Source organism: Anguilla rostrata, chromosome 7 (genome assembly GCF_018555375.3).
Source record: "Anguilla rostrata isolate EN2019 chromosome 7, ASM1855537v3, whole genome shotgun sequence".
NCBI classification, from domain to species: domain Eukaryota; kingdom Metazoa; phylum Chordata; class Actinopteri; order Anguilliformes; family Anguillidae; genus Anguilla; species Anguilla rostrata.
In genome coordinates this window covers 28,185,226-28,198,867 of record NC_057939.1, presented here as the reverse complement: position 1 = coordinate 28,198,867, position 13,642 = coordinate 28,185,226, and the positions used below count along the sequence as shown (strand labels likewise).

Genomic DNA, 13,642 nt, shown 5'->3' with positions numbered 1-13,642 from the left:
CATTTTTTTAACATTACTGCCCATCAGCAGGACCCTTGTAAGTGTGGAAATCTTAAGGTTCTTTACAATTTCTAGTTTCTAGCCACAATGGCTTCTATGGCTCCAATCTCTAGCATTAGGGATGAGCGAGTACACCATTATCTGTATCTGTATCTGTATCTGTTCAACCAACAAAATTATCTGTATCCATATCCATACTCGGAATGGGCGGGGCTTAAACCGGAAGTGGACGGGGCATAACCGGAAGTTGGTATTTTAACCTCTTAGCGCAAAGCCCCTAGTGGTCGGCACACCGGCGTGCCGAGATTACTGAACTCAGACATTCAGTGCTACTTCAACCAAAGTATGAGTTAAAAACAGAAACGCTTTGTTTTAGTTTCATTAGTAGACCATACATGACAACTATGCCGAATACGGAGTTTCGCCGCTCCACCATTGTCACTCTGGTCATTCATTTAACACGCACCCCCTTCCTGCAGTCTCATCTGCAACTAACCCCCCCACCCATGACATAATGGACAATATCTGTCTGAGCATTCATAAAAATATTCTTTCACCACGCAAAAATCGTATTCCATCATTGCAACAAGATAAACCCGACAATAGCCCTAAGATATGCCAATACAGCAGTGAAAACGCTGCTCACTGAATAACGAAATAAACGAGACAAAGTTTTAAAAAATGATACCATGTCATTCTACAGTCAATATCGGGGAATAAATACAAAACCTTACCATTGGTTTTACGCATACCGCATGTGATGCTTGGGTACCTTCCAAAATAGCCGGCGTGCCGACCACTAGGGGCTTTGCGCTAAGAGGTTAAAATACCAACTTCCGGTTATGCCCCGTCCACTTCCGGTTTAAGCCCCGCCCATTCCGAGTACGGATACGGATACAGATAATTTTGTTGGTTGAACAGATACAGATACAGATAATGGTGTACTCGCTCATCCCTAGTAAATAGAATGCTACATGCAAAAAGTGCAGTTTTTCTATAAAAAAAGCAACTTCTTACCTTACAAGCAGCAAAAAAAATATCTCAATTAGCCATTCCAGTGCTGAGTAAATGACCAAAAAACCAAGCGACTACTACCCTCTCTAAGATCTACCTATTGTGACGTTTGCCCCTGCTTAGAAACCCCATACACGTTACATTATTCACACAGAGTCAAGTTCTACAAGCTCAGTTACATAGTTTTCGAACATAGCTCACAGCTTCCCTCTAGCCGAAACTACAGTTTAGCTATTCAACTGTGTACTGACTTACTTTCACATAGCACAAAAGTGGAAGCTTAGCACACACTTTCTTGGAGCTTTGTTTGTTTTATGCAAATGATTTGCATGAAAGACACTGCAGTACTGATAAAGGGCACTATATTATTGTAAATCGTTTATGATTTGATTTTATATTTTTGTCATTTTCCTCCTTGTGAGCTCTCACTCTGTTGTGATCAGGAGGTTTACTGCTGACAACAGTCTGGCAGCTGATTGCAGGTCTGAGCACTCAGCAAGGTAAAACTAAGTGGTTTGATTGTTTCTATGGGAATTTAGTTTGTGTATTAATTAACCATTATGAACACAGCTCTTCAGACCATACCTTGGACTAACTATCACTCCCAATCTGGGATCATTTTTTAAATCCCCCTCTTTCAAGCTACACATGTACCTTATTGTACTTTGCATCATTATCTTGATATTGTAGCTTGCTGTGCCTCCTAGTTTGACCTAGCATAGGTTAGGTCAGAGTAATGTTTACTGTGTAAACTTGACTTAATGTGTTCATGGCTATGGATAACTGTTACAAAATGAGTATTGTACCTTATCAGACCTGTGTTTTGTAGTTGTTCCAATGACCTTTGGTATGCACTTATTGTATGTTGCTTTGGATAAAAGCATCTGGCAAATGAATGTAATGTTAAGTAGCATAGAAGCTCTCCAAAAGGACAGCATTTGACTGAAATACTTAGGCTTAGTCAAAAAGAGAAAATGGGTAAATAAAGAATATTTTTTTGTGGGGTTTCAGAGGGTACCACCCTCAATGGAAATGGCATCTGGAAGTGGAATATAGCTGGAAAAAAATTTTACACAATATTCGAATTTAGAGATGTTTGGGACATTTGGGCCCACCTTTGGGAAAACTCATGTAAAATTTTACTGCTTTGTTCAACCCACTTCAAACTTTTTTCCTGGTGTAGTAGTATACATCCTGAGATATGATTGGAAAAATACATCTGGTTTCATCCAGGATCAGAAGTACATATATTCACTACAGAATAAAGAAAATACAAAATTATTTTTTAATTTGTTTGTTGTTATTCAGAATAAATATTCCCTGTATATTTACAGCATGAGACTCCCATAGGATCAGGGGATTTGATCATTTTGGGACAAATGTCCTCTCTATTTCAATGTCTGTACTGTATTGTATATAATTTGAGATAATGGGGTTTATTTCAGACAGGGGGATCCTTACAATAAGCCCTGGATTTTAAGTGACGTTTAAGGGGTTAAAGCTCTTGAAAGTTGAAAACATTAACAATAAAGCTGCACAGAAAATTGCACAATAACATTTAAAAGTGTATAAATCAAACACATTAAAGGCACTGCATTAAGGCATACAGCTACTCCAATGTTAACTTAAAATATCAGGTGAAGCAGGGGAGTACTTGCTTGAGGAGTGGATCTTCTGTAGCAGATTCCTGTTTCTCAGAAGCTCTTCGTGGAATTATGCACAGGTGTGATCAACGTTAACTCTTGTGATGACCAGTGTTTTAAGAGTTGCCAGTCCTATGTAGTTTCTCTTCTCCATCAAGGTATTGTTCATTATAGAGAAGATCTGTTCCACAAGGGCATTTGTGGCAGGTAGACTGACAGATGCAACCAATGTTTTGGAATGGAGTTCCATTTTTCTGGAAATGGGTTAACATCTCCATCCAGCGTCCATCTGCTGGTGTGCATTGCACAACCTTCTCGCCCGTGTACTTCTTCACAGTGGTTGTTTCATGCAATAGATACGCTTTGTTGATATCACTTTGTCAGTGCCTCGATGTCACATACTGAACTGTGCCTTCAATGTCATCGCACAGAGGCACACTGGTCAGCAGTGTCCACGAAAAGACCTGTAGTTCAGTGAATGTTGCTCCCCATTCACTCAGGTAGGAGATGGAACAATCATGAAAGGCAATGCAGTCGTTGAAGGCTGTCATCTGATTGTGCTGGAACCACATCCATACTTCACACAACGTCCTGCAGAAACTGCATAATTGCAGTGGGGACATTCTCCTGGGATGTGAAATAAGATTGCAGTGCTGGGTATATCTTCAGTACCCACTTGACTGCAGGTATCAGGGAGAGCCATCAGGTGTTGCTGTTTGCCAGAAGACTGACATACTGAAGTTTGACAAAGTCACAGAATCCCTTCAGCAGTGAACATATGAGAAAGCATGCAGACATTGATGACAAAGCTCTCAATGTTGCAGGGGAGTATGTCAGCTGCTATAGCATTGTGCGTAGTGTGTTCTGCACACATGAGCATGATGTATGCACACTTTTACCCCCTCGGTGGCCTTGAAGTACTAAATCACTATGGGGATGAGTTTCACCACTTTGTGGTTAGAGGCATCAACTGCAACCGAAACACAATTGACATCCATAGTTTCAGCTTTAAGCATATCCATAGCGTGAGGTGCTATCACGTTGCTAATAAGCGCCTCGGTTTTTTAAGGGCCCACGAGAAAAATTCATCATAGAGGTTATTAATTAAACCAGTTGGATTGAAAGCTCTGGTTATGTTTCACAGTATGGTGAGCAAATGTCCTTTCCTTTGCAGCTCATCTTAGATCATTATCTCTGGGGTTTCCAGCATTGAAGAAGCTAGCAGCTGAACTACTTTCTGTCTCTAGCTGCCATTTGTGATTGCCATCTTCAGATGGTCATTAATGTCCGATTTTCCACCGCGAGCTAACAAAAACTTAGATTTACAACGATTGCAGAACACCTCACTTGTATTACCATTGACATTGTGGATAAATTAGTTGGTTTTTTGGAGCTCTTTATTTAAGGGGCTCTTTCTCTTCAGCATGGCTAGTATTTGGAGGGGGAGTAGCTAACTAGCATCTAAATTATTACGACAATGACGCAGCTCAACGTGGTAGCTATAATTTATTGATTGGCACTCCTACAAACAAATCAATATTTAATTCCCATGTGTGGTTGAAATTGTTTGTTTTCTGATTGGATTGTAGGGCCCTGTTTCACAAAATGTGATTACTGAATTAGCAGGATAACTGCACTGAGTAAAGAGCTGTTGGGTTTTACTCAGCAGTTATCTAGCTAACTCAGTAATCCTGATTTGTGAAATACCCCTAGAACCACAGAGACAGAACGTAGGGACCAAATGTAGGAAATGTCTTAAGCTCAGAACACCATAAAACATATTTTCTACTAGCATCCAAACTGGGACACTTTGTGGACATTTGTTGAAAACCTTGACATCTAGATAATTTGCAGATATTTGTCAGGACAGGGGACACCCTGGCTTGAATCCTGGACTGTCTCAGTCAACTGTGAACCTTCACCAATAATGCTCAGCACATTTGTATTGGTGGCTAACAAACAGCCCTGGCTCTCAGTATGGAATGGAAATGGCATGGAAAATAGTTATTCTAATTTCCTGTGTGCTGATATGTGCTAGATTAACATAAAATTTACCTTCCTGGAGATCCTGGAGTGATCATAAATAGTAACATATGTAAAAATGTTGTCCCTTCCCCATGCAACACAATGTTACATAATCTAGAGTACAGAAAAACATACAAGTATGAATGATTACATGTTTAGGTAGGTGTGCAACAATGTTTTTGGATTATTTTTTAATGTGATCAATCAATATTTCATCTTAAACCCTTCTCGAACATGCCAAATCTGCCCAATCCTTGCCCATTTAGGGGGTACCTTATTTAAAGCTTTATAACTCCAGATATGAGCATCTTAGATTTGTTTATATTCATAATTTAGGAAGAAATAATGTGCCATAAAGGCAATTGTCTAGGCACAAAAGCAAAAATGAATTTGCTCTTTTTAGTTTACAATGAAATACTGAGAGATCCCACAACAGGTTAAACTATACATGTCCTGGATCAAAAACTCCTTGATGACAATTCCATAAATTCTAAGGGTAGATATGTAGAACTACTAAAGATTTATGAAGCAAAAACTAAGCAGTGTACCCAGTGTCTCCTACTCTATCCAAAATGTCTAAATTATGCATTGCTGTAACTCACAACATAATCATGTATTCCACAACAAATAAACTGTTTTGACTCAAGAAACTCACTGTTGTATCATTTTCATGTGGGAATTACAAGCTTTCCATCAGTACAGGGGTCTAAAACATAGAGGGGCCTGAAACAAATCCAAAATCTCTCCAAAAATGAACAAAGTTATTTTTGTCAATTATAAAGCATATAAATGAGCCCCTTATGAAGGTTGAAGATGAAACATTGATATCAGATTAAAAAATAATGCAAAATCATCGTCACACAATGTGGTACAGTACCTAATTGAGTAATCATTAACTTTAGTGTGTTTTTTTGTACTTGACAGTAGGCCTATGTAATATTTTCTTGTATGGGGATGCAACGACATTAAAACAATATTCAACTGTCTACCACGTTTTGGCGATGTTCCAGCTTTCACATCATATCAGGTGCATGAAAACACAAACACTAATGTACTACCAGTGAACGCTTACCTTACATTGTGAAATATCCTCATTATAAAATACTACTAACCTATTTAAAGACATTCAATTTCAAAAATAATGTATATAACCAAAATATTTTTAGCAGTAATACTTACATAGCGATGAAGAAATTATATCTGTGTTCAGTAGATAGAGACAGATAATCAATGCTGTCGTACTCCTGTTCTGACTTAGCCTAATCCAGAAAATGTCAGCTAGGTCTATCAGCAAACATATGGCTTAGCTATGCTCAGAAGTCCTCAATTATAATAATAATGTTTTACAACAAAAGACAAAACTGATCGATAACGTTTTGCCGGGTGCTGTGTCTTTTACTGCTACTACAGAGTGAATGCATAAGGTGGCGATGATGATTCACAACTCTCCCCAACTTTCGGTTACGCAGGTTTATAAAACAGTATTCCAAAAGTAAAATTAGTCATGTTATACATCGTTAGAAAGCTTATACTGTCACCTATTGGATAGATGAATTGTCAATCAAGCCAGATTGTACTACAAAGGGCGACAACACCGTAAACAGCAGTATTACACGCATTTCACAAACGGACTGTCTAAGACAATATATTCCATATTTAGTCACAGATATTGACAGTAGAATGACATGGTATAATTTTAGAAAAAATTGTCTTGTTTATTCAGCGAGCAGCGTTTTCACTGCTGTATTTGCATATCTTAAGGATATTGTTGGGTTTATCTTGTTGCTATGACGGAATATGATTTTTTAGTGGTGAAAGAATATTTTTATGAATGCCCAGATACACTATTGTCCAGTGTGTCATGGGTGGGGGGTGTAGTTGCAGATGAGACTGCATGGAGGGGTTGCTTGTTAAATGAACAACCGGCATGACAATGGTGGAGCAGCGAAGCTCCACATTTGGCATAGTTTTCGTATATCGTCTACTAATGAAAGTACAACACGGAGTTTCTGTTTTCTGGTTGCAGAAGCAATGAATGTCTGAGTTGAGCAATCTAGGCATGCTGGCGTGCCGACCACTACTGGGATCGCGCAAAGTGTTTAAACCATGAACACCTATGTCTTTCTGCAGCTCTCTGATGCACATGTATCGCATCCATGCAATAATTCCAAATATGACCCAGCGCCTAAACTTCACTATCAGGTTAACAATAACTGCTATTATTAATTTGTCAGGCAAGGTATGTTTTCTTGCTTTTAGTTCAAGAAGGGTGGTTTGGAGACCTGACTGGTCAAGGTTAGACTTGATAATCTTATCCCCTTCTGATTGAATTTGATCTGTGTGTGTCATCCAGTTCAAACTCATGTTCTGTAAAGGCATCAACTATTTCAATTTCTGTTTCATATGTCCCAGAGATGAGATTGTACAGTGCAACATCAGAATCAAAACCCTTAGTGTCTCAAACAGAAGGCAGCTGCCACACTGTCTACATCCTTATAAGTGAGCTCCCTCTGAAGATGGCATTCTAATGTTAAAGGAACCTCAAACGGCAATGAGTTTGGGATGCACATTTAAGGCAAGAAGACATCACAGAAAAGTAACGTGATTACTGGCTAGTTCATGGAAAGCTCAGTCTTAAACATTGCATACATTATTCCAGTGTATTAAATAATTTAAACATATTTCTAAATATGACCACAACAAATCATCAAGTTTGATGTATGTTCACACTTGTAAATGAGCTCCTCCATTGCAACTGCAACTGTCACTTTGCTGTTTTCAGCCAGCATTATTTCAATGGAAGTGAGAAGCCTGAGGTAATCTCAAAGACCCATGAGATATCCTACCTAGCAAAGGACACATCTGTTAATGCCTTCAAAATTGTCCGATTGAAGGCATGCTTTTTTGCTAACTTTATAATGAGACTCAATGTCTTCCTGCCTTCAAATGCTGCCTGCAAAAGATGCAGCCTGGATGTAGTTTGACATCTGGGTATTTTCTGAATACTACTTGATTCAGACTATACCTTCACATACTAAAAACATTAATATACTAGTTTGATGTCCTAAATTTTGGATGCAGAAAAAGTCACCCCCGTCCTCAAGTCCACCCACTCACCTATTTTATTTGTTTTTATTTTTGTATCTCCCTTTTTTGATAGCTGTCGCTGTTGAGGAAAAGTCGTTTCACGGTTGACTCCAGTTTTTGAACGAGCCCAGGCAGCTAGTCGTTCTCTCTCTGGGAGGGTATTTAGTACCAGTGGCAACACTGTGTCATGCCGGCAAGCATCACTCAAGCCAGAAACTAGATAGACTTGAGATCCTGGCTTAAAACTTGTAAGAGCAGCTGAGCATCCAGAGAACAAGTTTGCCTTACACAAGAGTCTGAACACATGCACACCAACATAAAAGGGAATACAATTAGTTTGTGCTTAAAGAAGCCTTTTTATGTTAATATGCCCTTTGTTTTGTGTGTGACTTGTGCTTATACAGTGTGCACTATTTCTGTCTGTGTATTCTACAAACCTAACTCAATATATTGGGTTTATTGAAAAAAAAAAATTGTGTACCAGGGAGAATTTTTGTTGACTTTTTAATGCTATGTCATCAACAGGGTTTTTCCTGGCTCAAAATGAGGCAGAGGCACATTAAGCATGGGGTGTGGGGGTCCTCCCGCAGGAAATTTTGAGTGTCAAACATTTAATTTCCTGCATTCTTGTGAATTTTTATGCACCAATTTGTGCCTTTTCAGCATCAATTTATGGTAGAAATGTCTTTATGTAAAGGAATACACAAAATAGGGGGATTCATTTTATGTTCTAAATATTGAGGGGGACGCATCCCCTACGTCTCCCCAAAATCTACGCTTATGTGTGCACACATGTGCATGTGTACCATGCCTTCAACTGTCTCAAGCAAACACTTTTTACAAGCAACATATTTTAGGAGTTCTAATAATTATAATTGAAGAAAATGACTATTATCACGTTAAAGCATATTTTATTAAAATAAATAAAGGTGCCCTGCTCAACATTAAATACAACATAAAAGCTCATGTGTTAATTTACAGTTAACAAACAACAAAGTTGTTTAGAATCAAATCAAATATAACAAGTTATCGTTTTGTTTTCATTTACAGTTCACAGGGGCCTTTTTGTGGTTGTGCACTAATTTCAGACCAGACGAATTTACCGCATCTCGTCAGTAACATGAATTTTTACTTTTTATACAATGGCTTGGCTGAATACTCGATTCTGATTGGTCCAAAGGATGGGTATTATTTCTCAGTAAAGGGACACCTCGGGCCTTTTAACAGATCTAAAATCAATGCGCTACAAAATCCAGCATTCAGCAGTTAAAACTACAACATTATTCTTTCGCTTTTGAATTGTTGTTACATCGCCTTTTCAATGTCCAATTTCACAATTGATGGCAACATTGTATCACATTTCTAGTTACTGGGTTAATTTAGGAATGCCAACCATCCAGCAAAATACATAACCGTCCCTTATTTTGACAGTAGAATAGGCGTTCCATATTTAAGTCATGGCTACGGGACGCATTTTTGTAAACGATTGCGTTTGTCGTAACCGCTGTTTTGTATAGAATTCAATAGTTAGTTAGCTAGCTAGCTAGCTAGCCGGGATAGCAAGCATGCCGTGAGACCATTCTGACCTAAAACCCAGAATTTTAATATTGGTGACAATAACAAGTGACAAGGTGACAAGTGACAGTGAACTTATCATAAAGCTAGCTGGCATTAAAACCCGGTTTCAGAGGGTCTTGGAGAAACGCTATGTCTACACTGCGAGACCGCAACATTTTAAAAAGTAAGACAGAGCTAGGGAGATTATTTGATTGAGTTATGGTTTCATGCAGTTTTCTTAAATAATGTAATGACAAAAATGACCAAAATTGGTGCTAATTGTATTGTATAAAACGAGAAAGAACTAGTTTTCTCGATGGAATCGTTGTTTTCATATAATAAACGTGTTTTTCATGAAGACACCCGTCAGAGTTTTGTCGAAATTTGGCACGAAATTTGACGGAGACGGCCGCCTCGTAATTCTCTATGCAGAAAAAACCCTGATCAAGCCAATGTGCGACCATTTATTTTCATTTGACAGTCATGCATTAGTTTTCTATATTGCATTTGGTGTGACTTGTTTTCAAAGTATTTTTGAAATTTGGAACAATATTTAGCGCAAGCATACTGTAGGTTTGTCTGAGCACTGTTATTGTTTTATTGAGTCAGCTTTTATTGACTTTTGAAAATCTGATTGCGCTAAATATAGGCGGCTTTCATTAAGTATATGATTCTAATTGAAAATCACTCTGTTACGCTATTTCAGAGAATGCATTAATATCAAGATATATGTTGTATATCAGCAAAAAGCTTAAAAATATAGAGACATTATTTTTTAGCCATATTACCTAGCCCTACATGTAGCAGAGCAGTCAGAAAGCAATTTACAAAGATGTAACAAGAACTAATTTTCTACAGCAATATAGAGCAGATAAACATAGCAGAACGATGTACATAGAACCTTCACAGTTTGCTGAAGGCAAGTAAATGGGGGAAAAAATACACATTCGAGGGGGAAATTGATCTTTCTGTAGTGTATTTCCTTATCAGGTAGCGTTCTGTTGTATAAACATGACAATACTGCCAGGGTCTAACGGTATCCTGTACTAATCCTGCTGAAAAATATCCTCTTGTCTGTGAGGTGTGGAGAGGGGACAAAATGTAATTTAACACATAGACAGGGGGTCAAGCAAACAAATATTCCCACCACCTCAGCCATGCTCATAATCTCATTATTAAATCCACAGTATGAAGTGTTCAAATGCTGTTCAAACCTCACACCTGATCTGATTAAATACCCCCCCACACACTGTGTCGCCCATCTGCAGAAATAAAAAAAAATTTAAAGTATAAATACAATAATTATATTTTATACAAGATACTTGAAAACTACAAGTTCCAAGTGATTCCTGTGGTGACAAATATCAAAAACAACCAGAAACAGTACACAAAACCACACAACCCCGTGCATTTACATAAGCGCAAAGATACACATCCACACACACACACACAAAGACACAGAAAAACATGAACAAGGACAAAAAAGCATACAGACACGACACACACATACACACAAAACAAATTGAATTTTCCATGTTATACAATCAATCAAAAAGTCATGCTCTCTACAGAAAAACAAAAATGTGTGACAAAAATACTCAAACTCAAGAACAAAAGCAGTAAAAAACATTAACCTGATGTTCCAAGATGAGGGATAGAGGTGGACAGAGAGAAACAAAGAGAGCGATGGGGTTGAAGTATGTGTTTTCCTTACCTTGAACTCCTTCTCGATGTTGGCCAGCTTAGCGAGTTCGTTACTGAGCTCCAGGGCAGTGAGGACAGGGTCTTCACTAGACAGGGAGAGATAAGCGGGGCTGGCCAGGCCACGGTATGCGTTGATGCGAGAGCGTGAGTGGCTGAAGGAGTCGTCGTGCTGTTTTTCAGTGCAGTCGGTGCACTTGCAAAAGTAGTCATGTGGCCGCTCGATGCGCGCTCCCTTGGTCAGTAGCATGTGCACCACCTCGTACTTCTGGCAGTGGGCGGCCAGGATGATGGGCGTGATGTCGGACGAGAAGCGTGTCCCGTCCTCGTCGTAGGAGTAGAAGTCGTCATCCTGCAGTTGGCCAGGGCTCTGGGTCAGGCGCTCACTGGCGGTGAAGGACGGGTGGTTGAGGATGGCCTCCACGATGCGCACATACCCTTTGCTGATGCCCAGCAGGAGAGCGTCACCAATGCGCGCCAGGTTGTCCTTCTTCAGGAGCAGCATTGTCACCTCCAGGTGCTCATTGCCCACCGCCAGCTGCAGTGCATTCTGGCCCATGTAGTCCACACAGTTGACATTGAGGGTGGGTGATTCTTCAAGCATCTTGCGCACTACAGGGATGTTTCCGTACTCTGCTGCGTCCAGAAAGCGCTCCTCCTCCGCCGTCAGGCTGGCAGCACGGTCATTGAACATGAATGCCGGGCCTCGCACTGCCTGCCGACGCCCTTTTTCCCGCAGCATGGTCAGCCTTCGCTGTGCCATATCTGGCGGTAACCTGGGAGACAGAGAGAGAAACATAGACAGAGACAAAGAGTGATTGCAGGGCTTTTTATGCCTTAAAATTGCTATCAAATTACAAATTTACATTGAAATTCCTATTAGAATTTGGCTTAAACTATATGAATCAGTAATTCAACCAATGTCCCTATATGGCAAAGTGTAGGGCCACTTTCAAATAAAGATGTAGCAAAATGAGACAAACACCCAAGTGAAAACCTCCATGCACTGTAAGAACATTTTCACCCAAAATTAACAACCCACCCCATCAGGAGCAGCACATTGATATAAAATCAATTAGAGTCAACCAAATGATAACCTCCCTAGTGCTACCTGGCCCTAAAAAAACTGTACATCCTGGCAGACTACCTGACCTGGCTGAGAATCATCTTGAAGTACCGACTCTGTGAGCACAGCCTGAACAGCCTCTGAGATTAATGCAAACCAAAAATGATTTATTCACAGAGGTACAAGTTTATAAGAAACAAAACAAACTGCTACATTAGAACCAAACATGCTTACCATTACACAAGGATAACAAGCGCAGGCGAATTAAAGGGGTCATGCAGTCTTAATAACACGTCGGTCTAGACAGAACATAACGTTCAATAACTGATCCATATTTGTAGCGCTCTCACATACTATCGGTAACGTTAACCATTTTGATAGTTAGCTACCTAGCTTCATGAACCTAGCTAGTCTAGTCCAGAAAGGCTAAGAAAAACATAATAAAAATTAGTTTAAAAAAGAAAACGAATTATAAACTAAATTTTATAACCATAGCGATACAACTATATCCTACTTTATATTATAAAATTATTAGGCTACATTTAAAATGCTTTGTAAATTAGCATACATCAGTTATTTTCAGATAACAATGCCCAACTGTCACAGCGCAATGATGGCTGTCGAAGCGGAAAACTTTGAGACATTGGTAGCGAAGTAGATCAAAAAGTTTTTGACAAAAACATATACGATATGGTAGAGGAGGCTTTCCTCCCTAGTTTTTTTTTTTAAATAACCGTCGTTGCGTTAAGTTTATGAAATGGGGACTGCTAATTTAAAACTACAACAGTGAACAGTAAATTAATGCTCTACCTCATTTAAAAAGGTGGATACATGGCGTTTAGGTGCGTTAAGCTCCACTACAGCCTTGATTACTGCTCTTTCTTGTTATCTCTTGATAAGATCATTTCGATTATTGAGATTATTTTTATAAATTTGGACAACCTAGTTTGAGCTTAAATAAGCAAAAAGATAAATATTAAAATGTCAATTTATGAATAGAATCATTTGTAGAATAGAACCCTTTCTGGGCATATATCTGTTTCAAGCCCCTTATACCTGAAATATGCTGCTTACCTGTGTCAAAGGCAGGCCTAGATCTTTACAATGGGTTGGGGTAGAAGGTCTCCGCTTCTGTGATTAAAGTTTTTTTCCTCCCCCATCCCCATCTGGAGCGATCCAGATTCGTGACACTCGCGAATTTGGGAAGGCAGGTCTAATATGCTTTCCCGAATTTAGAGCCACTCCACGGTGATTGCAGCCAGAGGTGTGATGGCATGGTGCGACGCTGAGAACTCCCACAGAAGGTGCAAATATACTCGCGCCTTTAATCGCATTTTAATGAAACGCAACAGATGACACTTCCGAACCACGCGGTTTGGTGTTTTAAGAGCCATTGATTTCTCTGCCAATCCTCCTCTTCCAACAGCTTTTCCAGCAAAAAACAGGTCAGAAATTTCGGAAATAGCCTACGCTGCCCGCGCTGCCAAACGGAAATATCAAATAAAATTATCGCTGATCTGACTCCTGTTTATATTTTTTCACTTGTAAA

General features: G+C 39.3%; 1 protein-coding gene across 2 annotated transcripts in view; it reads right to left on the bottom strand.

Annotated features, from left to right (window-relative positions):
- The window catches only part of trpc7b (transient receptor potential cation channel, subfamily C, member 7b), an 83,226-nt gene extending 69,893 nt beyond the window's left edge, over window positions 1-13,333 (bottom strand). Inside the window, exons 1-2 of one of the 2 annotated variants that reach the window (XM_064341921.1) lie at window positions 13,168-13,333; window positions 11,041-11,803 (exon numbers count right to left, since the gene is read on the bottom strand). In XM_064341921.1, the coding sequence (XP_064197991.1) occupies window positions 11,041-11,790 (750 nt within the window). In that variant the 5' untranslated portion in view covers window positions 11,791-11,803; window positions 13,168-13,333. The remainder of the gene's footprint in view (window positions 1-11,040; window positions 11,804-13,167) is intronic. The other variant, XM_064341922.1, reaches the window with a different exon arrangement.
- Between the last annotated feature and the right edge of the window lie 309 nt (window positions 13,334-13,642).